The 27,576-nt window shown below is 47.1% G+C and overlaps 2 protein-coding genes across 13 annotated transcripts in view; one reads left to right on the forward strand and one right to left on the reverse strand.

The window, feature by feature from the left end:
• Positions 1-27,576, forward strand: part of EIPR1 (EARP complex and GARP complex interacting protein 1) — a 579,020-nt gene that overhangs the window by 503,436 nt on the left and 48,008 nt on the right. For 5 of the 6 annotated variants that reach the window (XM_050754050.1, XM_050754049.1, XM_050754051.1 and 2 more), the window contains one exon: positions 8,925-9,081. In XM_050754050.1, the coding sequence (XP_050610007.1) occupies positions 8,925-9,081 (157 nt within the window). Of the gene's footprint in view, positions 1-8,924; positions 9,082-21,894; positions 21,993-27,576 lie in introns of those variants that run through there. The other variant, XM_050754053.1, reaches the window with a different exon arrangement.
• Positions 1-27,576, reverse strand: part of RPS7 (ribosomal protein S7) — an 838,959-nt gene that overhangs the window by 318,701 nt on the left and 492,682 nt on the right. The window contains exon 1 of one of the 7 annotated variants that reach the window (XM_050754082.1): positions 17,380-17,383. The exons of the other annotated variants lie outside the window; for them this stretch is intronic. The gene's annotated coding sequence lies outside the window, so the exon portion shown is untranslated. Of the gene's footprint in view, positions 1-17,379; positions 17,384-27,576 lie in introns of those variants that run through there. 7 annotated transcript variants of the gene reach the window in all.

Raw genomic sequence — 27,576 nt, forward strand, 5'->3', positions numbered from 1 at the left:
GGCAGGGCATTGTTCACCCTTTAGCCGGCCTGACTGGAGCTACTATTCATGCTCACAAAGGCTCTAATCTCCTTTGAATTCCTGTAAGCCTTTTGCCTGGTAATCCCTTCCAGCAGGCAGCACAGGCGGTCACGAATATGCCTCCATCCCTTCATTTTGCCCTGATTATCTCTTTATCTCTTTAAGGGTCTTTAGCTTTTGTGTTAACATGTAAAAAGTAGGTAGTGGCATCAAATTGGCTTTAAAGACACAACTTGGAATTTTCTCTTTCAAAGCAGGGGGCTGTTATGGGAGTCAGGAGGCTCCATTCATTCTGGACATCAGTGCTAATGAGCCGTTTGAACTTGGAAAATCAGTGGCTTCACTGGGCCTCAGTTTCCTCATTTGTGAAATGAGGGGGCTGTGTTCATTCAGCATGATATCGGAGTTCCCTTCCAGCCCAGGTATCCTGTGGTTCTCTGACTTCTGTCGGCACAGACGTGGTGTCTGTGGGCAGTGCTGCTGTGGTTTGTGCCATAGGCCTGGTTTTATGTGGCAGCCTTAAGCCCTGCCCTCTGCTGGCTCCTACTCATTGTGATATTAATTCGGCACAGGAAGTTACATTTTCAGGACCCCAGTTCAGGAGTGTGTGAAAAACATAGATAAAAGATGAAATGCCTCCCTGCTTATTACAGCATTTTCCTTCTAAAGATCAGGTTTTCCTTCTTAAAAGCTCCTTAGTTTCTTTGATGGCTGCTGGATGTGTGTTGAACACTCTTTTGGGATCCAACAGCTACAGAAATCCTCAGAGTTTCAGAGCCGATGAGTGTGTCTCCATGGGTGCTTCTTCCTTAGTGCTGTTTACCTTCCATTTCATCTGCCTCTGAGGATATGGAGAGTTTCTGGAGGTACGAATGCCTACCGTATTTCCTGAACCCCAAGCACACTCCTTATTCAGCAACGTGTGCAGCTCTGTTCATTTCTTTGGGTGGCAATGCCAGAGACACCTCCTGTCTGCACACACCTCTAATGTTCTCTAATCTTCCTCAGGGTGATTTCTGGTGTTCACATTCTTTACTAAGGCATTTTGAACTCATCTTGTACCCACCAGATTTTCAGACTAAATTCTAGAAGGGCAATTTTATAATCTTTTGGAAAATCTAAGTACATTTTTCATACACTAGAAATTTCATTAATTTTATTTTCCTTTTATTTACCAATTTTTAGAAAAATGCATTGAGGCCAGGTACGGTGGCTCAAGCCTGTAATCTCAGCACTTTGGGAGGCCGAGGTGGGTGGATCACGAGGTCAGGAGTTCGAGACCAGCCTGACCAACATGGAGAAACCCCGTCTCTACTAAAAATACAAAAATTAGCTGGGCGTGGTGGTGGCGCCTGTAATCCCAGCTACTCAGGAGGCTGAGGCAGGAGAGTCGCTTGAACCCAGGAGGCGGAGGTTGCAGTGAGCCGAGATGGCGGCACTGCGCTCCAGCCTGGGCGACAGAGTGAGACTCCATCTCAAAAAAAAAAAAGGGAAGAAAAGTGCATTGGTTCCGTAGTGTTTTGCAAAGGAACGGGGTGAGGTTGTCTTCGTGTGTCACATGACCTCGCACATGGCTAACACCGTTGATGCTTTCACCCACTGCAATTCCCTTTTTTGATCTGTCCTGCCCCAAGGAAGCCTCCTGTGGCCCCTGCTTTTGACACTTCCCTAGCAGTGCTGGGAGCTTCCTTATTTGCCAGACACAGGAAAGCCTTTATTTATCCAGTTCTTCTGGGGCATGGCAAGCTGAAGATGATTAGGACATTCATTACAATATGGAAGCAGCTTGGGTATGCATCAAGGCTAATAAGCCGGATGAACGGATAAAGAAACATGATACAAATAGAGCACTGCTCAGCCCTAAAAAGGAAGGAAATCCTGCCATTTGCAGCAACATGGATGAACCTAGAGGTCTTCAGTGAAATAAGCCCAGCACAGTCAGACACCACGCAATCTCACTGATATGCAGAATCTAAAAATACTGAAGTCACAGAAGCAGAGTAGAAGGTGAGACCAGAGGCTGGCCGGAGGGCAGATGGGGAAAAGGGAGATGTTGGTGAAAGGATACAAAGTTTCAGTTAGGTGGAGAAATGAGTTCTAGAGATCTATTGGATGTCTTGGTGACTACAGTTAGTAGCAATGTATCATGGTAACTGAAGTTATTAGCATTGTATCATATACTTGAAAATTGTTAAGAGAGTAGATTTCAAGTGTCTTCACAACAAAAAATAAGTATGCAAATATGAATTGGCTTAACTTAGCCATTCCACAATGTATACACATATCAGAACATTATGTTGTATACTATAAATATATGCATTTTTAAATTTGTCAAATAATAAGAAAGTTCATGTTGCTGCAGCATCATTTGTTGGGACACAGAGCCATCTGGAAATACTGGGTTCCATGCCTCTGTGTGCTATTATCGGGGCAAGGAAACTGACAGAGGAGCTGGGTCCAGCACTGTGCTGCTTCCTGGGGAAGGTGCTGGCCGCACGGTGCTGCTTCCTGGGGAAGGTGCTGGCCGCGCCATGCTGCTTCCTGGGGGAGGTGCTGGCCGCACTGTGCTGCATGCTCTTGCTGCATGAACCCGGCACACCCGGGTGGTGTGGTGTGATGTGGATAGGAGATCCTGGGTCCACTCCTGCTTGTTGCATAGTGCGGTTCTGTGGCTTCTCTGATTATGTGCGTTTGTGGTGGTGGGGCCATTGCGGGGTGGTCTCTGGTCAGGGCTGGCTTTGTTTTTGCAGCCAAGAAAGGCAAAGTCATACTTGGAATAAGTATCGGGTGAACCCCTTCCCGTTCTCAGGATGGAAGGGGCCCTAGGCATCACCTTGCCGCATGCAACACCATGAGTCTCCAGGTTCTCAGTCTTTTTCCTTCCAGGCTTCTAACCAGTCACCAGGCAGTTGGTCATGCCCTTGAGCATGGGCCACTTTTTGCCCACTGTGGGGATGGCCAGAGCAGTGCTGGGAGCCCTGCCTTTCTTCACAATCACCTTTCCCTCCATGCTCTTCCAGCCCTCTCCTGAGTGTAGCCATCTGACAGCGCCTGCCCATGTCTGGCTTATGCCCTCTCCTGAACTCATTGATCTATAAAGCAGCTCAGGTCTCTTCTCCTTCTTCAGCTAAAAGTACAGGACTCCCACATGGCCACAGGCATGAGTGCAGGGAGGGTCCGGGGCGGGGAGGTCATATATGGTTTGGGCACCCACCATGCAGCTTTCTGGTGCCCTCTGGTCCTGCCTGACTCTGTCCTGTGTGCGCCGTCTCTACTTTGTAGTAAATCACTGCTGGCCCTGCCCAACCCTGTGACCTGGTGGCTATGACTGAGCTCTTCTCATGAGTGACACCTGGCACTTGGTGCCCCATGGTCAGGAGCTCCGTTATCAGGACCTGGAAGCATGGTCACAGCTGTTTATCAAAGATGTGGTTCTGTGCTGCAGATGGCATGGCTTGCTCCAGAGCCCCAGGACCACATGGTGACTCCACCCAGGCTCTCCACAAAGTCCACACTGCATGCTTTCTACCACTGACAACATGCTTTCTACCACCGACAACATGCTTTCTACCACCGACAACATGCTTTCTACCACCGACAACATGCTTTCTACCACCGACAGCTTCCACACCAGCAGGTCTACTAGGCGTCCCCAGAGGCGGGGCTGCCTCTCCCCAGCCTGATCTTGCTGCAGTGCCCTCTTGGCCTAAGCTGGCAGCTTTACGTGCTACCCCAGCATCTGGGCTGGCCCAGCCTTCCTAGGTGTGTAACGTGCCACCTCTAGAATGAAGAGGCCTGCCAGGCATTGCAGCGTCATTTCTGCTTTTGCTCTGGAGGGTAGGTCCTGGTGTCCTCAGCAGAAGTAACAGGTCCTGGAATCACCATAGCCTGTGTCTCCTGCCGCCTTGCCAAGGTCTTCTGCATGCTCCTCCTACCTCGTCACTGTGATGTCATGAATGCAGTGGGTCCGTGTGATGTTCTCTGGGCTGCCCAGACCTCTTTGAACTATATTATGGTAGAAAATGGGAGACCAGCACAGCTCTGTGGCAAGAGTGTATACTGTTTTCCTTTGCTCGTGAATGCGGATGGTTTTCTCATCTTCTTTCTTCATTGGGATAGGACAGGATGCATTTGGTGGTCCGTGTGCACACATCATGTGCCTAAGGGCCTGGGAATCTGCTCTAACAAACAAGACTCCATGGCTGGCACTGTGGATGGATCTGAGCAGGCTCCTGCTTTGTTGAGCTGAGAGTCATCCACAGTCATTCTCCAGGGCCCATTGGCTTTCTGCAGAAGCCAGTGGTGAATTCAGCAAAGCCACACCCACTTCATATCCTTGATCCTTAAAGTAAGCACAGATCTCTGCCACTCTTTGATGGGATGGGGAGCGCAGTTTCAGAGGCTTCTATGTGACCTTCCCATTAACTCCACGGGCCACAGACCCAATATGGACTTGTCACAAACTGCCCAGTATGTCAATCCTGTTTGACCTTAACAGACCCTGGAATTGCCCACTGGGTGCATCCACAGACCCAACGGATCTGCGGTAAGCCAGGCTTTGCCTAGGACTTTACTTATTATCTGGTGTCCCCATGCCCCACTCGGGCCAGAGGACACTGGGACACTTTGGGTTGCTGGGCCTCTGTGCGTGTCTTTGTGTTCAGCAGACCTGGAAATGTGTGGGAATTACCCTTTGCCCAGGGAATGGCATTCAGGAAATGGCAGTGGGTCCCTTTGGTACAGACTGGGGTAATTGTTGCAGTGTACACCTGCCCTAGGGTTGCAGGTTCCTAACTCGTGGGGAATCAGACCATCTTTATAGTCAGTGAGTTCCAGCTCTGAAGCTGGCTCCAATCTGGAGCTGGGGAAGGGATCATGACTGTGAGTGGGGTGACTTCCCTCAGCCTTCCGCTCATTCATTCTTGTTTTCTTTTTAATATGTATGTGTGCTATGTATGTTTGCATGCCTGTGTGCATGTGTCAGGCAGGCAGTACTCTCCTTGCATGCCTGTCTGTTTCGCCGCTAGGAATACCATCTCCATTAACTGTCTCCACAGCCCTCTGCCAGTTGAGCTTCCTTGGCCGGCACTCTGGTCTCGTTGGTCATTATGATAATCGCTACCCCCTGACTTCTGGCAGTTACATCCCGTCACCCAACCACAATTACTTGGGGCTGGGTTTCACCGCCCAAGTCAGAAAGCGGCCACAAGGCTTATTATTAACAAGCCAAGCTTTGTGACAGCTTCTTCTAAGAGTGGAATTATTGGGTCATCTGGTAAGTGAATGTTCAACTACAAAAGTGTTTTCCAAAATGTGTGTACTGTTTTACACTCTTTTTTACAATCTGTGAGAGATCCAGTTACTGTACATCTTTGCCAATACTTGCTACTGTTGGTCTTTTTTAAATGAAAATTTCACCATTCTAGTAAGGTGTGTGGTGAATCTCATTTGGTTTCACTTTGCCGCCTTCCAATTATTAATCATGTTGAGCATCTTTTCTAGTGCTTGTTGAACATTCATATGTTTTCTTTTGTGAAGTGTCTGATTTGGTGTTAGGTACATTTTAAAAAACTAAGGGTTGTTTCATTATTAAGCTGTAGGAGCTCTTTATATACATCTGGATACAGGCCCTTTGTCAGATGTATATATTATGAATATCTCCCCCTGGTCTCCCTCCCTCCCTCCCTCCCTCCCTCCCTCCCTTCCTTCCTTCCTTTTTTTTGGTTTTTGTTTTTGTTTTTGATGGAGTCTCGCTCTGTTGCTCAGGCTGTAGTGCAGTGGCGCGATCTCAGCTCACTGCAACCTCCACCTCCCAGATTCAAGCAATTCTCTTGCCTCAGCCTCCTGAATAGCTGGGATTATAGGTGCCCACCACCATATCCAGCTAATTTTTGTATTTTTAGTAGAGATGGGGTTTCACCATGTTGGCCAGGCTGCTTTCAAACTCCTGACCTCATGATCTGCCTGCCTTGGCCTCCCAAAGTGCTGGGATTACAGGCGTGAGCCACCACGCCTGGCCAGTGCTTCATTTCTTTAATAGTGTCTTTCTAACAGCAGAGTTTTTAATTTTGATTTTAAAGAAGTTATAAATGTTGATGAAGTCCAATTAATAGGGTCTTTTGGTGAATAGAAGTTCTTAATTTTAATAGATTCTATGTTATTGTCTTTTTCTGTATGATCCAGCTTTTTTTCCCCTGCCATTTAAGAAATCTTTGCTTGTTCCAAGGTTGAGAAGATATTCTACTATGTATTCTAGAGAAGATTTGTATTATTTTATCTTTACATCGTTATCATCAGTCTATCTGGAGTTGGTTTTTGAGTATGTGATGGGGTAGGATACAAGTTTATTTTCTTTCATATGGATATACAATTGATCCAGCATCATTTATGGAAAAGCCCATCCTTTCTCCACTCTGAGTGTTATTTTTCTAGTAAATCAAGTGACCATCTTTCTAAGGGTCTGTTTCTTTCCAGCTTCCAAAACTTCATTGCTCCTCTTATCCTTGTGGGTTTATGTTTTTAAAAGAAAATAGAAACAAAAACCCCTCTTTGTTACAACATTAGAAAGGTTTCAGAATGAAAGTTTTCAGAATGAAAGGTTTCAGAGTGAAAGTTGAAGTGAGTGTAGGAAGTTGAAGTGAGTGTAGGAAGTTGAAGTGAGTGTAGGAAGTTGAAGTGAGTGTAGGAAGTTGAAGTGAGTGTAGGAAGTTGAAGTGAGTGTAGATTCTCTTAACGATAGTTTCTGGGAGGTTCCTCCATTGCCTTCTCTACTCTATGAAGTTGATGGACTCTGGGGAGAGAGGTGAATAGCGCTAGACGAACTGGTTATGTGGAAACTTCGCTGTCCAACTAGTCACTTAAATATCATCTCTGGTGTAGGCTTTGAAGGAAGGTAGCTTACCTGAGAGTGGAAAATCTTATTTCACATGTACCACTTTTGCTTTATTGAGGGCAACATGGAGTTTGGCGAGCTGGCAGTTACAGGAAAGTCACTTTGTTTACACCTGAAAAGAATTTGCCAAAGAAGGAATTTGTTGGGGATGTGGTGGGGAGTGTCTGCCATTAATAATTTCTTCCACAGAATAGCTGTTTTTACTATACCCTCCCTTTGTCATCTTATATATTGCATTCATTTTGAAGTACAGCCACAATTTAGTGCTCCTTTTATTAGTTCTATCATTTGTAAGATTAGACATGTATTTTTCTGCCATTTAGAAAGATTAAGATAATCTCCACCTCATTGGGTTAGTGTGTGCTGGTGGGTTAGGCATTCCGTTTTTTCTTTCCTACTCTAAATTGCCGACTTTCTCTTCGGTTATTTGCGTGTTTCCAGGAGTGCCATTGCCAATCTCATGAGCTCTACAGAAGACCGTGTAACTGAAAATTTCAGCAAAATAAATAAATAAATAAATAAATAAATAAAATTCTCACGTAGACGGAACTGTCTGTACACTCCATTTTTGTAAAGTTGGAAATGTTAACATTGTATGAGTATATGATGAAGGATTTTTTTTTCTTTAAGCCACAATTGCGTGTTCTTTTAGACCCAACATGGTATATAAAATGGGCACTGAATTTGGAATCAGAAAATCCTGGTTGAAATCTTAATCTTTTAACTTCGTATCATTCGATCATGGTTAACAATGGTAATAATAATATTCACAAAGCTAGATATTTTGTCATTGAGTTCGTTGCTGCATTTCTTTGTTGATTAGTTGATATTCAGATTGCAGGAGCATCATCATTATCAGTAAGTGATACATTTTCGATTGTAACATAAGGTCATTGTTATTTTGTAATGCCATACTGTTTTTCTTCTTGACTACTCATGGGATGTTTTTTTGTTCTAACACGATATATAATATTTTTATATTCTTCACTTGATATAAGTTGATGATTTAATGTTGAATCCTGTTTGCTATTTTACTACTATTCATTAAAGGCCATCTTTAAAAGGGAGAGGTGTTTAGCACATATTCAATTTAAAACTAAATGGAAAGCAAATTCGGAAAGGATTTATCTTCAAGAATTCAATGTTAAATCTAATTTTTAAAAAAACTTATATTGAGAAATTTTCTAGAGAGTCAGAGACCTAGAGCCTGGCACCTTCCCTGAAAACAAGTGACCCCAGTCTTTCTAATGCAAGTTGAGTCTCTTTATCCACAAAGTAGCTTTTCTAGGTACTCTAGATTCCTGGAGCATCTTAAAAATAAAGAGTGTCAAGACTCAGGGAGACCGAACAGCCACCAGCAGGCCCACGTAAGGATGGGACTCCCATTTCTAGGAGAAGGGGCTGTATTGATGACACGGTGAGGCGGGGCTGCTGCCTGTTGTGTGCCGGGGCTCCAGGCCTCAGCCTGCAATGCCTCTGAATGGCGTTACCTTCCAGTCCCAGACACTCATCACTTTAGGTAAACTGAGGCAGAATAACATGAGTGACAGGATTTCCAAATGGAATATTGCTCAGTGTGCTTAATAGTCATTTAAGGTGATCTCATACAGCTATGGGGAGAACACCCATTTAATGCCAACCTTAGACACCAGCTGCATGTGTGGTGATTATATCTTTAGTCCCCCATTTCACTCCCTTTTTTGAAGAACTATTGAAGAAGAACGGAAGGAAATCGATTTTGAGGGAATTAAATTTTCTTTTGAAACAGCATGATGATGTTTAAAACAAAGAGAAAGTGAGCGAACAGGATGCCGATGACGGACTGTGCCGGGTTCTGCCTGCCGACTCAGGCTGTGCTTCTCCCTGCTCTGTCTTTGCTGCCTGCAGTCATAAATATTTTAAAGAGCAGATGCGCCCTGCTTATGGATTTGTGTAAATGTGGGTGTGCTGTCTGCAGAATGCGGGGCACACCGTGCTCTGTTGACATTATCCATTATGCTCTGTTGCTCAGCTTCAGACAGCAAAGTCCTGACATGTGCAGCCGTGTGGAGGATGCCGAAGGAATTGGAATCAGGCAGCCACGAGTCCCCCGATGATTCATCCAGCACGGCGCAGACCCTGGAGCTGCTCTGTCACCTTGACAACACAGCCCACAGCAACATGGCCTGGTAGGACTTTGCATATTTCATGCGCCCAGAATGAGCCTGCAGGTTGGCCAGGTGCAGGAGCTTGTGCAGATTCCTTTGCAGGAGCCACCATCCACGCTTCAAAAACGCTCCTTTCTTTTAAAAAGCTGCTAGCATTTGATTTTTAATTTTAGTCCCCATGCTTTCCAGATTAGCCACATTGACGGAAATGTAGCAAGCGCGCCTGCATCCCCTCTTTCTCCTCTTCATCTCAGAGGAGTGTTGCCCACGGGGACCTGCCAGAGGGTAAAGGGTCAGGCGCCGCACTGCCCTCGGGTGCTGTGTGGCTTTTCAGCTTGGTCAGTGTGCGTCGAATCATACTCGCACGTAAATTATTTACCACTTCAGGTTGCAGCCTATAATCCCTTCCTCCTGTGGACAAAGCATGAATGCACAGTGTGCATATGGGGCTGTGTGCCCGAGCCCGCCCCTGTACGGCATGTGGCGTGTCATTCACGTGGCTCCCTGGCCAGTGGCTGCTTCATGAGGTTGGAGGCCTGGCTGTGTCCACCCACTGGTCGTTCCCAGGGACCTCTCCACGGCAGTCAGAGCTGCTCTCTGAAGGCCCTGAGGCCTTGGTAAAAATTAAGAAGCCACATTTTCTAAAGGAGATTGCGGGGGCATAATGTTGTTATGAGTGTTGACAATAATGATAGTGATCGTCTCACTTAATGCAGTAACATGTGCACATGCGTGTGTGTCTGCAAGAGACTCATCGTTTGTACAGTGACTTCTGTCTAGTCAGTTCTACCAATTAAATCAATTTAATACAACAAATACTTATTAAACACCTGCTACACAAACCCTGCCAGGCTCCAGGGACACCAAGGTGACAAGTTAGAGGACCCGGCCTCCGAGAGTCATGATCTCCATGGGGAGACCCTGCATGTACACAGCTAACTGTGGGTGGGACCAGCCATGATGCACCCGAAATCATTACGGACTGTGCGCCGTGGCCCCGGAGGGAGCAGGCATTAATTGTTATTAGAGGAACTGAAGAGGGATGTGCTTATGAGATGGTGTTTGGAACGGGGACCGAGGACCAGCTCAGGTTTCCTTCGTCAGGTATGGAGGAGAGCAGTGCTGTAGGTCAGGCTGTCTGTGGCTCCGGATGCTCTCTGTGTATCAGTTTGTGGTGGAATTATTATTTATTATTATTATTTATTTATTTATTTATTTTTGAGACAGAGTCTCGCTCTGTCTCCCAGGCTGGAGTGCAGTGGCGTGATCTCGGCTCACTGCAAGCTCCGCCTCCCGGGTTCACGCCATTCTCCTGCCTCAGCCTCCGGAGTAGCTGGGACTACAGGCGCCCACCACCATGCCCGGATAATTTTTTGTATTTTTAGTAGAGACGGGGTTTCACCATGTTAGCCAGGATGGTCTTGATCTTCTGACCTTGTGATCCGCCCACCTCCGCCTCCCAAAGTCCTGGGATTACAGGTGTGAGCCACTGCGCCCGGCTGGTGGAATTATTTGTATACTTGCTGTGCTTCTACCAGTGGATATTTCTTCTTGCGGAGATGCTCTGAGTATTAAATCACAGCCAGTCTTGCACAGTAAGGGGAGGCAGATGGAGAGTCCCAAAGTCCCCAGGAGTGATTGCCTCTGTGCTGTCACTGCCTGCCCGAATGCAGGATCTCTGGGCAAACCACACTGCACTGTTCCACATTTCAAATCATGGCCACATCCCCAGCAAATAGACATTTGTGCACATCTGTGTGGTGCACACGTGAGCACATGTGTGTATGTGTTAATGTGTGTACACATTGCAAGAGACACTGGCACCAGGGAGCAGATGAGTGAGACTCTGTGCAGGTCAGTGGTCATGTTAGGGAGGTTAGCATGTGTAGAGGATGACAGTCCTGCTGGGATGTGCAGAGACAGCTGAGCTCAGAAAAGGGACGTTGGCCTTGGCCCTCCCTGGGGACAAGGAGCTGTCAGACTGCTTCTCAACTTCCCACCTTGTGCAGACACTGTCACATACACTGTATGCAAAGACAGGCCACACGGGTGTGTGTCGTGGGGAACCAATTATTAGATTGTAATGTTACATTGCATTGTATGTACATACACTTATGAACATAGTTGTTGAAGGCCGGGCGCAGTGGCTCACACCTGTAATCCCAGCACTTTGGGAGGCCGAGGTGGGTGGATCACCTCAGGTCAGGAGTTCAAGACCAGCCTGGCCAACATGGCGAAACCCCATCTCTGCTAAACATACAAAAATTAGCCGGATGTGGTGGCATGTGCCTGTAGTCCCAGCTACTTGGGTGGCTGAGGCAGGAGAATCACTTGAATCTGGGAGGCGGAGGTTGCAGTGAGCTGAGATCATGCTACTGCACTCCAGCCTGGGTGAGAGAGTGAGACTCTGTCTCAAAACAAAACAAAACAAAAAACAAAACAAAAGAAATTGTTGATATTAAACAGGCAAATTCAACTATCTTGAACTATCTACCTTGCAATGCCATTTACTCTGATTTTGCCTCTATTGTTTAAAGCATTTCTTGAATTCTATTTTGTTATCCAATATATTATTGCATATTCTTTTTTTTCTTAAGCTTTTTATTTTGAGGTTGTAAATTCACATGGAGTTGTAGGAATAACAGAGAGATCCCATGTATCCTTCAGCCAGTTTTCCCCAAGAGTAACATTGCATAACTATTGTACAGTATCACAAACAGGAAACTGGCATTGATACAGCCCACTGCACTTACACAGATTCCACCTGTTTATATGCATTTGTGTGTGAACACTGGCTTCAATGCCATTTACTGTGTGTGTGGGTTTGTGTAGCCACCACCAGAGTCAAGGCACAGAACAACTCCAACCCTAGGTCCTTTGTGCTACCTTATATTTATAGCCACAGCCACCTTCCTTCCCCCTCTGAGGCCTTAGCCCCGGCCACCCCGAATCTGTACTCTATCTCTGTATTGTTGTTTGGAGAAGGTTCTATAAATGGAATCACACAGTGTAACCTTTGATAACTGGTGTTCTTCACTTAGCTTGATTCCCTGGAGGTTGAGTTGCTGCTTCATTTTCAAGTTTGGGTTCCAGCCGCCACGTGTGCGGGTCAGTGGCCGGTTCCTCTTTGCTGCTGTGGGATATTCCATGGCATGACGCACCACGGTTTGTTAAGCACTGACCTATTGAAGCTCATCTGGGTTTTTCCTTGTTTTTGGCGATTATGACTACAGTTGTGGTAACTATTAACGAACAGGTTTTTGCATGAACAGGAGGTTTTATTTCTCTCGGCTCAGTTAGTTTTGTACGGAGCTGCTGCATGTGTGAGCCACGACAGAGCATGAGGGCCCTCCTTTCTGCATCCTCCCCAGCATTTGGTGTCATCTGGCGTGTTCTTTTAAGTGTCTTCCATGGCGTGAAAGTGTTGCAATTAGACAGGGAATTTGATTTTGGGGAACGTCGGCCTGGTGAATACAGCACAGGTGAAGGCCACCCTTTGGGGTCAGACTCCAGGTGCTTGGTGGTAGTTTTGTTTGCCTCCTTTTGGCACATAATTGGCAGCAAGAACAGCTCCAGGAAATGTTTACTGCACAAACCTTCTGGCCAGCAGGGAGTGCCTGAGAATGCCACACGGTTCCCCACACTCATGTTGCTACCGCTCCAGCCACTGTCACGGCCGCCATGGGTGTGCCCTACAAACTAGAGGCGTGCCCCACACCCCAGGGAATGGTGTAAGGGGCTCCTGTCCTCCTGGCCATTTCAGCTTTTGCCTGTCTGGAGCAACCCGATGTCCTAATTTCGGTCACCTCTCCTGTGTCTGTTTTCAGCCCTCCAACAAGCAGAGGCTGAGCAGAGCACCCCTCCAGTTGCCCTTAGCTCCTGTTAGTGGGAACAGTGAAGGCTAAGGAAGGAACTTATAGAGTCTTGTGACCCGGCGTACCGCCCTGAACACTAATCAGACGTGCTCCAGAGCCCGGCAGCCTATGGAAGCAGACAGAGACTGGCCGGGAAGTACTGAGCCCGGTTTCTCGTCCTCACCTGCTCCTCGGGGGCAGTAGGGTCACGAGGAAGTCACTCATCTCTCTAGCTCAAACCTTCATCCCTGAAGCGGAGATGACGTTGCTCAGCTGATGCTTATGTGTCAGGGCCTCTACATGGTGTCCCCCAAGAGTCCAGCTCTGTAAAATATTTGAAGAGATTTATTCTGAGCCGAATATGAGTGTGGCCCGTGACCCAGCCCTCAGGGCGTCCTGAGAACATGTGCCCAAGGTGGTGGGGGTGAAGTGTGGCTTTCTACATTTTAGGGAGGCACGAGACATTAATCAAATACATTTAAGAAATACATCGGTTTGGTCCAGAAAGGGGGGACAACTCAAAGCGGGAGGCTTCCAGACTGTAGGTAAATGTAAACATTTTCTGGTTAACAATTGGTTGAATTTGTCTAAAGACCTGAGATCAACTGAAAGGAATGTCTGGGTTAAGATAAAGGACTGTGGAGACCCAAGTTCTTATTTGCAGAGGAAACCTTCAGGTAGCAGCTTCAGAGAGAACAGGCCGTAAAATGTTTCCTGTCAGACTTAAAGCCTGTGTCGATGTTGATGCCGGAGAGGCAGAATGAGGCACGTCTGATACCCACTTCCCATCCTGTCCTGAAACAGTCTTTCGCGTTAAATTTTAAAAGAGCCCTGACTGGGGAGGAAGTCCATGCAGATGGATGGGTTCTTAGAATGTTTTATTTTTGTTGTGTCCCTTACCATATTTGCTAAGGAAGATCCTAAAAACAAGGCAGTGTCAGGATTCCTTTAAGGCCTCCCCGAGGTCCCCGCCAGCCCTGGTGCTCTGCAGCTCTGCCCGGCAGGAACGGAGGCCCTGAGCTGGGCTAAGAGGAGCTGCCGCGCCCCCAGCACCACTTAGACGCTCCTGTCTCAGCCTTGCCTGTTTACCTCCCTCTCAAGTCACCACGCTCCACCCCTACCCCGTGATTTCTTGCCATTTTGCCCATTTTTTGTGTGTGTGTGTGTGACAGAGTCTGCCTCTGTCACCCAGGCTGGAGGGCAGTGGCGTGATTTCAGCTCACTGCAACCTCTGTCTCCCGGGTTCAGGCAATTCTCCTGCCTCGGCCTCCTGAGTAGCTGGGATTACAGGTGCCAGCCACCACGCCTGGCTAATTTTTGCATTTTTAGTAGAGATGGGGTTTTGCATATTGGCCAGGCTGGTCTCAAACTCCTGACCTCAAGTGATCTGCCCACCTCGGCCTCCCAAACTGCTGGGATTACAGGTGTGAGCCACCGTGCCTGGCCCATTTTGTCCAATTTTATCTTTCTTCATAGGAGTTATCACTGCTCAGTATTCCCGTCTCTGTTCTCACTCACGTGTGGTTTTCTCTGTGGACGCTGAGCCTCTGCAGAAGCTGCTGATTTTGTCAGGTCCAAGGCTGTGTCCTCAGCACCAAGGACAGCACAGGGCAGACACTCCGCGGATTTGAGTGAGAAAGTGAATGCTTTGCAACAACCATATCGTATCGAACCGTTCTATGAACCAGGCCCCTTTGCTAGGGTTTTGCATGCGTTACCTCATCCATTTCCCACAGCGATCCTGTAAAGTGGGGGCTGCCCTTACCCTGTGGCCCCGAGAGGTTAAGGTAAAGTGTTAATCACTCCTCAGAGGGAGTATTCAGGATTCATAGCCAGGTCTCGCCCCAGAACTCCAGAAACACTGGGGTCACCTCCCTGCTGAAGGAACAGAAGGAGCCATTTGTGTTCTTCACAGTGTGATTAAGAAATTGTTTCTGTTCCTGGGAATGTAAATGTATCTTCATGAGAGTAAGTTTTGAGGATGTTTCAGTTTTTCTAACTGGTCCTTTTGGTTGATAAACATCAATAAAGTATGCTGTATATGGGAATTACGCATTTTGAAAATTACAAAATGCCTTTCTTTTCTAACCTGCTTTCCCCTCTCTACCTCTGGTTTGCTGCTTCTTCAGCTACAGTGACTGTGGGAGAGATGGTGGATTCAAGGTAGTAGACCTAGGGTGGAGGCTCTCGTTTCAGATTTGCAGGTAGTTATTTGTAGTGTTCTAACTTTGGGCAAGTCATTTCTGTTGAGGCCTTGTTCCCTTGTGTGTGGAGTGGGGGTGGTTGTGGGGCCTCTGATTCTTTCCAGTTCTACATTTATTAGATATAGAGGACATTTATTTATTTGTTTATTAGATGTAGAGTCTACATTTATTGACTCTTGCTCAGTGCCACATAATTTTGTTTTTAATGAATCAAAATAAGTTACAGACCCTCTTCCCACCCTCCCTTTAGCCTCACAGTGGCTGATGCCCCTGCTACTCCAGCCAAGGCAGCCGGCCTCAGGAGTAGGAACTTACAGAAGGCACGGCCGCAGTCTTCTGGCTGAAAAGGACTTTGGAAATCATTCAGATGAGTTCCCTCTGTGAATGAAGTCAGTTCCGCAGACCACTGGCCGCCTGGGTGGAACTGGACCGAGCACTCCCTTGGGGGTGCTTTTATCAAATTACACCCATCTAGTGTAATGTTTTAACTATTTTTCAGTATATCTCTCACTGTTATATTTTAGGTTAGCTGCCAGTATTAGTCTGTTTACATTGCTATAAAGGAATACTGAGACTGGGTAATTTATTTAAAAAAAAAAAAAAGAGGTTTATTTGGCTCAGGGTTCTGTAGACTATATAAGCATGGTACCAGCATATGCTCTTGGTGAGGCTTTAGGAAACTTACAACCATCATGGAAGGTGAAGGGAGAGCCAGGACATCACATGTTAGGAGAGAGAAGCAGTTGCCCGACTCTTTTAAACAAGCAAATCTTGTGGGAACTAACTGAGCAAGAAGACCTACTCATCTCCAAAGGACGGGTGCTAAGCCTTTCATGAGGAATCCACCCCGGTGATCCAATACCTCCCGCTAGGCCATGCCTCCAACATTGGGATCACATTTCCACGTGAGATTTGGAGGGAACTAACATTCAAACCATATCATTCTGCCTCTGCCCCCAAAGATCTCATGTCCTTCTCACATTGCACAATTCAATCATCCCTTTCCAATAGTCCCCTAAGGTCTTAACTTGTTCCAGCCCCAACTCAAAAATCCAAAGTCTCATTTGAGACTCAAGGTATGGGCTGTAAAATGAAAACCAAGTTATTTATTTTCAAGATACAATGGGGGTGCAAGCATTAGGTAAACATTTTCATTCCAAAAGGAAGACATCAGCCAAAACAAAGGGGCAGCGGACCCCATGCAAGTCTGAAACCTGGCAAGAAAGGCATTAAATGTTAAAGCTCCAACACTGACTCCACGTCCTATGTCCAGAGCACACTGGTATGAGGAGTGGGCTCCCAAAACCTTGGCCAACTGTCCCCATGGCTGCTCACATGGGTTGGAGTTGAGTGCTTTTTGACTTTTCCAGGCTCAGGATTTAAACTGCCTCTGGCTCTACCATTCTTGGGTCTGGAGGGCAGAGCTCCACTAGACAGTGTCCTAATGGGGACTCTGTGGGGGCATCAACCTCACATTTTTCCTAAGCATTACCCTAGCACAGTCTCTCTGCAGTGGCTCCACCCCTGTGGCAGGCTTCTGCCTGGGCACCCAGGCTTTCCCATGCATCCCACGGAATCTGGGGGAAGCTGCCAAGCTTCCTTCACTCCTGCATCCTATGCACCCACAGACTTAGCACCATGTGGAAGTTGCCAGGGTGTATAGCTTGCACCCCTCAGAGCTGTACCTGTGGCTCCTTTGAGCTATGACTGGAGCTAGATGCAGGGAGCAGTGTCCCGAGGCTCTACAAGGAAGCGGGGCCCTGGGCCCTGGGCCTGGCCTGGGAACCCATTCTTTCCTCCTGGACCTTTGGACCTTGGTTGGGAAGGGCTTTCCCCCTCCCAAGATGCCTGAGATGCCTTCAAGGCCTTTTTCCCCATTGTCTTGACTATTAGCCCTTGGTTCCCTTTTAGTCATGGAAATCTCTCTTGTTAGAGGTTGCTCCACAGCCCTCTTGGATTCTTCCCCTGAAAATGCTCTTTGCTTCTTTTCTGCTACATGGCCAGGTTGTGACTTTTCCAAACATTTATGCTTTGATTCCCTTCTAAACATAAATACCAACTTTAAGTCATTTATCTGCTCCTGTATCTGATGGTAGGCTGTTAGAAACAGCCAGGCTAGCTCTTGAACACTTTGCTCCTGAGAAATGTCTTCTGCCAGATACTCGAGGTCATTTCTTTTAAGTTCAAACTTCCACAAATTCCCAGGGAGTGGATACAACGCAGCCAAGCTCTTTGCTAAGGCGTAGCAAGGATGACCTTTGCCCCAGTTTCAAATAGCTTCCTCCTTTCCGTCTGAGGCCCCGTCAGGCCTTCCCTGTCCATATTTCTGTAAGCATGTTGGCTACAATCACTTAATAAGTCTCTAAGAAATTCCAAACTTTTCCTCATCTTCCTTTCTTTTTCTGAGCCCTCCAAATTCCTTCAACCTCTGCTCGTTATCCAGTCTTAAAGCTGCTTCCACATTTGCAAGCATCTTCGTAGCAATGCTCCCCTCCTCAGTACCTATTTAATGTGTTAGTCCATTTTTGTATTGCTATAAAGAAATACATGAGACTGGGTAATTTATAAAAAAAGAGGTTTATTTGGCTCACAGTTCCACAGGCTGTACAGGAAGCATGGCAGCAGCATCTGCTCCTGGTGATTCTTTAGGAAACTTACAATCGTGGTGGAAGGTAAAGGGGTTCTGACACATCACATGGCGAGAATAGGAGCAAGAGAGAGAATGGGGAAGTCCCAGACTCTTTATTTTTAATTTGATTTATTTTTTAATTTTTTAAAGACAGTCTCCCTTTGTTGCCCAGGCTGGAGTGCAATGGTGCCATCTTGGCTCACTGCAACCTCTGCCTCTGCCTCCCAGTAGAAGCAATTCTCCTGCCTCAGCCCCCCGAGTAGCTGGGATTACAGGTGCCTGCCACTACGCCCGGCTAGTTTTTGTATTTTTGGTAGAGACGAGGTTTCACCATGTTGGTCAGGCTGGTCTTGAACTCCTGACCTCAGGTGATCCATCCACCTCGGCCTTCCAAAGTTCTAGGATTACAGGTGTGAGACACCATGCCCAGCCCCCAGACTCTTTTAAACATCCAGATCGTGTATGAACTAACTGAGCGAGAACTCACTCACCACCAAGGGGATGCTGCTAGGCTATTCAGGAGGGTTCCATCCCCATGACCCAATACCTCCCACCAGGCCCCACCTCCAACATTAGGGATCACGTTGCAATATGACATGTGGAGGGGACAAACATCTCAACTATGTCACTGCCTTAAGTTCTTTCTGGACAAGATGGGCTATAGATTAATAAGAAGAATTAATAAAATTCTACACTTTGTTACAGTAATTGAGGCTAAATGAGATGAATACAAATATCACCCTTATAATTGATAATACATTTTTACTTTCCAAGGGTAGGTAAGAAAGGTTTCTTTAGGACGCCTTTTAAAAATATTGTATATGGTTATTCTTCTATAAAGGATTAGGTTTCTCCCTGAGTCAATGATTAAACTGATAGCTAAATGCATCTTATCGATATATAGAGCATACATATTGATAGTGAATAATGAGCAATTGACTGTGGACCCACCACATCCTCTAATGCTTCCCGGCGCTTTACACCTACCCAGCTCATGTTTATACCAGTGCCTTTCAGAGCCCTGATAAAGGGGAGGTTTCCTGGAACTCTGCAGGTAAGAGCAGGAAGGAGGTAATTATATCTTCTGCAAGTACTGTTCTCTTGTGTCGGCTTGCTGTGAAGTTGGGATGTGGTGTCTCCACAATGCATCATCATCACCATTGGTTCGATGGCTGATTAGCCACAACAGGGTAATTTTATGGTTTTCCATCTCTCTTTGATGATAAAGAGTCTCCCCAGCTGTTCAAGAGTTATGCACCTTCACTGTAGATTAATGCTCCCTGCTGGCTAGTGGAAGCAACATCAAAATAATGGGAACCTCAGCATATTCTTGTTGTGCTCCGTTTCCCAAGTGGTATATCAAGAGTCGTTCTAGAAATCGCCTTGTTTCTTGGATGATGAAAATCTCCTTTAAAGGCAAAGTTACTAGAATCCATAATAAGAAGCTTTTGAGGGATGGGAGTGAAGTGAACGACAGCTGTAGCTCCCTCCCTCTCTCCCTCCATCCCTCTCTCCCTCCCTCCCTCTCTCTCTCCCTCCCTCCCTCCCTCTCTTCCTCTCTTCCTCCCTCCCTCCCTCCCTCCCTCTCTTCCTCTCTCCATCCCATATGGCCACCACCCCAGCAGGGAGGAGGCCACAGGGAGGAGTCCTGTGGGCTGGAGCTGAGCAAGGCTGCACTCCACGCACTGTGTGTTTCTCTGACATGCCCAAGTGCCCATCACCTGCATGGTGGCCAGCTGATCTCTGTCTGCCACCTGAGCCAGTTTCTGGGGGAAGACAACCCCCTCAGTGTAGATGGAGGTAAATATCACAATGAAATGCCAGACAGGCTGAGAGCGTTAAGCATTACCTGGGAAAGCGGGGTGTACGTGTTAAGATTATTATCAGAAGAAAAGAAAAGGGCACAGAAGGTGGTATTGAGGCGGGAGGAAGGAAAGCAGTGTGTGTGGCTCCCCCAGGCACCAGAGGCATTTTGTTCAAAAAGCAGGATTTGGCTTCAGCTCTCTTCATTTTTCCTCATTTTAGTTTAGTAAGACAGAGCAGTGGGAATTGGCTCAGGTTAAATGTTACAAAGAGGAGTGAACCGATAGCTATCCTTCACATTTTGTAAATGTTGTGTTTGAGGATAAGTAGTAAGAAAATGTGCTTGAAAGTCTCAGAGACCCTGTGATATGATTCTGCTGTTAATGAGGGTAGGGAATTGTCCATGGTTATGGCCGTATTGCCACTGAAGGTTTATTCGGTTATTTTTTTGAGACAGGGTCTCGCTCTGTCACCCAGGCTGGAGTGCAGTGGTCTGATCATGGCTCACTACAGCCTCAGCCTTCCAGGCTCATGTGAGCCACTCACCTCAACCTCCCACAAAGCTGGGACCACAGGCGTGCACCACCATGCCTGGTTAATTTTTAAATTGTATGTAGAGATGAGGTCTCCCTACATTGCTCAGGCTAGTCTCAAACTGCTGACTCAAGCAATCCTCCCACCTAGGCCTCCCAAACATTGGGATTACAGGTGTGAGCGACTGAGCCTGGCCCAGATTCTTGTGAGAAAGATTTACATTAGTGCTGGTTGGTTTTAGCCAGCCTGGATGCACTTAGGTGTAAAGTGCCTCACGCTGGCATGCTTTCCTGGTTACTGGCTCGTGAGCAGAGTTGTCCATTCGCTTTCCAAAGGAGCTCAGGATGATGCCTAACATCCCTTAGTTTGTGTAGGAAAAGAACGACTTATGATATTGTAGGAGAATAGAAAAATATTTTCTTTCAAGTTTGTTTAAAGTCTCCATTTAAAATGGGGAATGCGGCTGGGTGCAGTGGCTCACGCAGTAATCCCAACATTTTGGGAGGCCAAGGCAGGCAGATCACCTGAGGTCAGGAGTTTGAAACCACCCTGGCCAACATGGTGAAACCTTGTCTCTACTAAAAATACAAAAGTTAGCTGGGCACAGTGGTGGGCACCTGTAATCCCAGCTACTCAGGAGGCTGAGGCAGGAGAATCGCTTGAACTTGGGAGGTGGAGGTTGCAGCGAGCCCAGATCACTCCACTGCACTCCAGACTAGGCGACAGAGCAAGACCCCATCTCAAAAATAAATAAAATAAAATAGGGAATGGTTATCAGAGTCTCCCTTGCCCCATATAAATGTTATTGAAGTTAATTATTAGAAAGGAGATGATGAGAAAATACTTTAGTAAAATGCAATGTGCAGGTGCAGCTTATTCTAGGAAGAGTCAAAATACAAAAATCTAAATATACAGTGCAGAAAATATAGATAATTACTTATATTACAAGAGAAATTCCTATCTCCCCTAGGATTTTAGTTCAATTTCCATTAAATAATGTGGTTCAAAAGTATGTTTTTGTTGATCCTTTTATGAAGCAAATGGGTGTTTTAGGTAAAGAGAGGCAGGTCAGTGTGTCCGGGGGAATGGCTTAGGAGACGCCTTAGTCCATCTGGGCTGCTTTAGCACAATCCCATCAAACCGGGTAGCTTCCAAACAGCAGAAATGGATTTTTATGCGTTCTGGAGATTGGGAAGTCCAAGATCAAGGCGCTGGCTGAGCCGGGGTCTGGTGAGGCCCCTCTTTGCGGTTCACAGATGGCGCCTTTTTGCTGTGTCCTCACTTGGTGGAAGGGAAGAAGGAGCTCCCTCAGGCCTCTGTGATAAAGGACACTGATTTTGTTTGCCAAGGCTTTGCCCTCATGACCTGATGACCTTCTGAGGCTCTGACTCCTAATACTTCCACCCTGGGGATTAGAATTTACACATGTGAGTTCTTGAAGGGGGCAGCTTCCAACAAGAACACAGCAGAATACGTTTTTTGAAGTTCTATTTGTGATATTTAAACTTGAAGTTTAAATAATTTTAAAATGTTATGCCTGAAGGTATACTAACCCCGCATGTAGGGAATTTTAACTAGAGTTGACTTTTCTTCTATTGCTTAATAAACAGGGGTCAAGGCAAGGAGAAGGAGAAGAAGTAGAAGAAAAAGGAGACCAAACTGCTGTTTGGTTTTAGGCAGCACGTTTTACCTAGAAATATGTTACGGTTCAAAGGCTATGTCTGGACTTGCTGAGAAGACCCAGGGCGAAGACCGATTTGTTAATGTTTCCCTCGAAGCCCTTTGCTGATGCAGCCGTGCTGTCCCCCCCGCATCCTGGGGGGAGCTCTGCAGTGAGGGAGCCCCTGTGGGCCTGGGTTGTCACAGCCTTAGGGAGGAGACACCGTGTGAACCCGAGAGAGGACCCAGGTGATCCTTGGGGCTGGTGGGAGTTCTGTCCGTCAAAAGGACATTCTGAGCCCTGGCTGTGCTCCTCCAGCCCTCTCTGGGATAGAGGATCAGGACCGTGAGGCCTCCAGCATGGAGCCATGTCCTGGATGTCACAGCAGAGCCATGCCCTGTACGTCACAGCCCATGTCTGCCCCAAGGACAGGCTTGCCCGGGCTGTGGCCCCTTTTCCACCAGAGGGTAGAGTTTTGAGGAGTGGAGGGCTAGGTGATGAGGGCCATTGTTTTTCTGCCTACACACTTGATAAATGGTCCTGTTTCTGCTTGTGAATTCTTTTTAAAATTTTTTGATTTTTACTTTAATTTCTTTCTTTCTTTCTTTTTTTTTTTTTTTGAGATGGAATCTCACTCCTGTCACCCAGGCTGGAGTGCAGTGGCGCGATCTCGGCTCACTGCAACCTCCGCCTCCTGGGTTCAAGCAATTCTCCTGCCTTAGCCTCCCACGTAGCTGGGATTACAGGCATGGGCCACCACAGTCAGCTAATTTTTGTATTTTTAGTAGAGACGGGGTTTCGCCATGTTGGCCGGGCTAGTCTCGAATTCCTGACCTCAGGTGATCCACCCACCTTGGCCTCCCAAAGTGCTGGGATTACAGGCGTAAGCCACTGTGCCCAGCCTTGGTTGTGAATTCTTAGTGTTAGAGTGCTTGTTTCTGTTGAGCCATGCTCAAGTTCTATGAAGCATTTACTTAGGCTGTTAATTATTGATGTCAGTCTCCACAAAAAAGAAAAAAAGTTGGAGAAAAAAGCCATTCCCCTCACACGCAGCCTGAATCTTCCCTTTGTTTTCTGTCAGACTTTAAATGGGGTTATTTGGTTGATGGAGCTATAAACACAGACTTTCAATGACTGAGTCACCCCGTGTCAAACTTCCATGCCTACCTGTCAGAAAAGGTTACCAGGAAGCACAGAACCATGATTCTGCTCCTGGAAGTATTCCATAGGTCCCAACATAAAGAACTTGTACATCTGCAGATTTGATCAAAGCGAGCTTGGGGACTGAACGGTGTGATTCTCGGAGTTTCCTTTTTAATACTTCTTACACCTGTGGAAAGCTGTCACATGCTTTGTTGCGGCTTTTCAAACAGGAAGAAATTAACCGCATTGCCAATCCGTATGTTGTAAGCGATTTGTAAGCTGGGGAAATAATTCGTTACATTCTTTTTAAAAAGGGTTTTTCAAAGTTTGACTGGTAAGCAATGACATCATCATCATCATTGGATAGATACATATCTTTCTTAAAGTTTTTCCTTTTTCAGTACAATAATAAACTTGAGTTTTAGAAAGCATTAGGAATCTTCGTCTGAGCACAAGCTTCCATGCCATCTGAAATCTGCCTGGTGTCTTCCAGCCATCGGTGGCTGCTGCCTGGTGCCTGGTGTGGAGTCAGGGGCTTCTGTTCTGTTAGGAGCTGTGCCTGTTGCCATTTGTCCCGGCACCTCCCCTCCGCATCCTACGCGGTGGCGGGGCTAGGAGGCACCTGCACACCATCGAATGTAGTTGGTTTTATGTTGAGGTTGTTCTGAGAATTTCTTGGTGGCCCTTGAGTTATCCCCACCCCACGTGCCAGACTCCGGAATGGGGAATCACTCATTTTGGAATCACTTATTTGAAGAAGACAAGTATACATTTTGTTTGATCAGCATGAAACCTGCCGAATTAGGACCATATCCCACGATGATGACCCTTGTTAACGCCTCAGAGAAGTTCAGCTCGTTGTTTGCTTGTTTCAATTGATCTGGGCTTATTGACAGAGACAGCCCCTTTCCAGCACCTTCCTCTCAGTGGCAGTGAAGGGACGCCGCATACTGACATCGGGTGCACACCACTTCGTTCCCGACTTGCTCATATCGTTTTATGTCCTCTCCAATTCAGTGGGGGAGAGTGATAAAGCAGAAAAGTGGGTGATTTTTACGAACAAAGAAATAAACGTCTTAGTTTGGAGTAGCAAGTATGGCAGAAATTCTAGGTTATTTTCTCATGTTTATGGCACTAGTTTCATGGTGATGGTCCATGATAAAATAGAAATTCTCTTTTTATTGCACTTTGCATACTCCAGTTATTCCAAGGTATACTGCAAACTGTAATGATTATAGGGATTGCTACGTATAAAATAACAGCAGTTATTTCCAGATGTATCACCCATGGATAAATTGTGAAAGATATGACAGAGGAGCTCTCCCTACCATCATTCTGCCTGGCAGTTGGGCCCCCCTGGATTACCTCGTGGCATCTGCATCTCAGCTCTGCTGAGCCTCCTTCAGAACGCTTTTCTTTAGGAGGGACCTGCTGGCTGTTCCTGAGGAAGGATCTGCTGGCTGTTCTTGAGGAAGAGTCTGCTGGCTTTGCTCTAGGAGGGATCTGCTGGCTTTTCCTTAGGAAGGATCTGATGGCTTTTCTTTCTTTACGAAGCGTCTGCTGGCTTTGCTTTAGGAGGGATCTGCTGGCTTTGCTTTAGGAAGGGTCTGCTGGCTTTGCCCGGTGTTCTAGTTTCATGTCACCCTGGAAAAGAACAAAGAGACCTGTTTATGTGTTTGAAGCTTCGTATGTGAATACATGTTATAGGACCGAAGACCCACATATGTAAGAAAGGAGGTGGAAAGAAAATAAGAGTTAGGAGAAGAGAAGTCTAGGGTGGGGTTACTGAGTAGCCAGGAAGGGATGCCCTGAGGGTCTGCGCCGTGCTGAGCGCAGGGCCACGTGTGGAAAGCAAACAGGCACCCAGGATGTCCCATGCAGAGCAGACGTCCCATGCAGAGCAGATGCACGATACCCACCTCATGGCCAAATCAGAAGACAAAACTGCCGGCACAGTGAGCCTCCTTCCTGTGTCTAAGCATCTGTGCATCAACCACAGAGATGGTCATTTTTCTAAGAAAGTGAGCCCAGGTTGTCTGTACTTGAAGATTCCCCAGCCGTATTTCCTGTGTGAAGGCAGCTTTTATCTGCTCTCCCTTCTGTGTGTACCTGTGGGGTTTTGTTTGCTTTTCTTACATATTTTAATTTGTGAACTGGCCCATACCCCCCTGTAATATTGAGAAAGGGAGGACACAGCCCGATGGGGCCTGTCCCCAGAGGTCCCAGACCCTCGGTGCCTCCTTCCTGTCGATCCGCTCTCAGACTCTCCCAGTGGCCAGGTGGGGTTGGCTGTGCTGGCGGCCGAGCAGAGCCAGGTTGCGTCCCGTCCTTGGACGTGGCGCTTCACCTGTTGACTGTGGGTTTCTGTGTCTTTTCTTTTTCCTTCAACACACCCTCCCCTTCGAGGCTCTCCTAGAGACTTCATGCCAAGCTTAGACAGTCCTGGAAGGAAACCTCCGGGAGTTTCTCCATCCTGGGCTGGCTGGCTCCCTTCTCCTTAACGCAATCTTTTCCAAGGCTAGGTAGCCGACGGTGAGTGGCATGGTGAATGTAAGGAGCTGGAGGGCCCGTCTTGTCTGGGAATCTCAGGGCATGCGGATGGTGTGGCCAGATGGCCTCCTGCAGCATGGGAAGCAAGCTCCTTTCTCTTCACACTCATATAATTCAGACTGCGAGATGAACCCTTTCAGAAATGAATGGCAAACATTCAAAGGCATCCCTTGATTCATACCCTGAAGTTATTCAGAGTTAATTTTCCACATTGGATGCTTTCTCTGTAGAAAAGAAAAGTCTTCAAATTCTCCCGACCGTGGGGAAACCTGGAGGAAGGCTGCACTCTGGGCCACAGTGGCAGTGTGGGGTGTGCATGGCGTATGGTGTCTAAGAGAGAGGGAATGTGAGGAAGGTCCCCCACTTTGTGCATCAGCCTTAAAAGCAGAAGAGAACAAGCAGCATCCCGGCAGGGACCCAGAGCCCAGGGCTCCGGGACGGGAATCGCCGGTGCAGGACACAGGACCTCCCGCGGCTCTGGAGTGTCAGCAGCCCATGGAGGGAGACCAGTGAGGCCCAGCCGGCCGATGTGGGTGGAAGAGCACCAGGGGGAAACGGGCGCTCCTGAAAGCCGTGTTGGTGACTCCGGTCCTGAGCTGCTGGGTAAGTAGGATGGCCGCACATGATTGAGTTTCAATGCCTTTCAGAACAGATGAAACATTTAGTTTTAGACATCTCTTGGAGGATTTTTTCTCTTAAAATGTATCTCCATGACTCTTTTTGGTGCATGCAAAGGTGATCATTTCAGTGTTCCAGCCAAATTTTAAAGAAGCTTTTACAGTTTTTGTGAGGGAGGCTGTTGGTATTTGGGTGAGATAAGCCTTTGTCATTGAAGTTGTTTGCACGTTAGGGAGGTTTGTGAAACCAAAAATGTCCTTCACCCCTTGGATTTCTCAAATACCCATGGAGGGCAGCACCATGTCCAGCTTGAAAAGCACAGATCTAATTGTGTCTGATAATAGTGAAGGCTTATTGAACAGCAATCGTGTGCAGGCCTGTTCTCAGTATTGACTATTGACCATCCCAAACCTGTAATGTCAGTTTACTGCTGTTCTCCCTGCTGGACGGATGCGGAAACCAAGGCTCAGAGAGATGCAGGCACCCAGGGCTGAATCCAACCAGGCTGCTGCAGACTCATGTGCCGCACCGTTCCCCGCTCCCCCTCAGCACGTTCCATGTGATTGCCATGCCGTTCCGTGCTCTCCTCTCAGCACATTCCATGTGATTGCCATGCCGTTCCACGCTCCCCTCTCAGCACATTCCATGTGATTGCCATGCCGTTCCATGCTCTCCTCTCAGTGTGTTCCGTGTGATCTGTGCTCTTAGTCATACGGCCGTCCCTGTTCCAAGACCCTAGCAGACCCCTGAAATGGCTGGTAGTGGGGAACCCTAGGTGTACAGTGCTTTTTCCTGTGTGCAGTACATATGATAAAGTGTAACTTATACATTAGATGCAGTACGAGCTTAACGCAGTAATGACTTATAAAATAGACCACCTGTAACAAAAGACTGGACCAAAGGTTCTGTGAATGTGGTCTCTCTCTCCCTGTCTCCCAGTATCTTGTTGTATTCACCTGTTTTTAGACTGTGGCTGACCTCAGGTAACTGAAACTGTGGAAAGCGAAACTGGATAAGGCAGGACTGCCATATGTATGTTGTGTGTGTGTGTGGGGGGGGGGGGGGTTTCAAAATACACCTTAATCCTGAAAGGTCAGATCTTGTTTCCTCAGGTTATTGATTTGCCGTTTTTTTGGACAGTTCCTCCTCGCCCTCCCCGTCTCCCAGGTGGACCTGTGTGGGGATCACTCAGTCGAATCCCTCCCCAGGTGCATCCGTGTGCGCCTTGTGAGGAGCTCTGGCAGCTGCTGCAGCCACTGTAAGAAATCACAGCCCCCCGTCTTTGTTTTTCTCCTGTGTTAACATGGTACAAATCAGTATAGTCAGAAGCTTTGAAGGCACCAGATAGTGTTCCCTTAGTCCTTTTGCCTAATGGTGATATCGAAGCCAACACGCTTCCTGAAAGTTATGAGCTTTCAGGCCACGTGCAGACCTCAAGAGCCCTTGGTTGACTCTCAGCTCTGCCATTTATACCTTTTTAATTTGGGGCTGGTCACCCAACTTTCTGTGTTTGTTACCCCA

The sequence above is a fragment of the Macaca thibetana genome, chromosome 13 (genome assembly GCF_024542745.1).
Source record: "Macaca thibetana thibetana isolate TM-01 chromosome 13, ASM2454274v1, whole genome shotgun sequence".
In the NCBI taxonomy this organism is placed as follows: Eukaryota; Metazoa; Chordata; class Mammalia; order Primates; family Cercopithecidae; genus Macaca; species Macaca thibetana.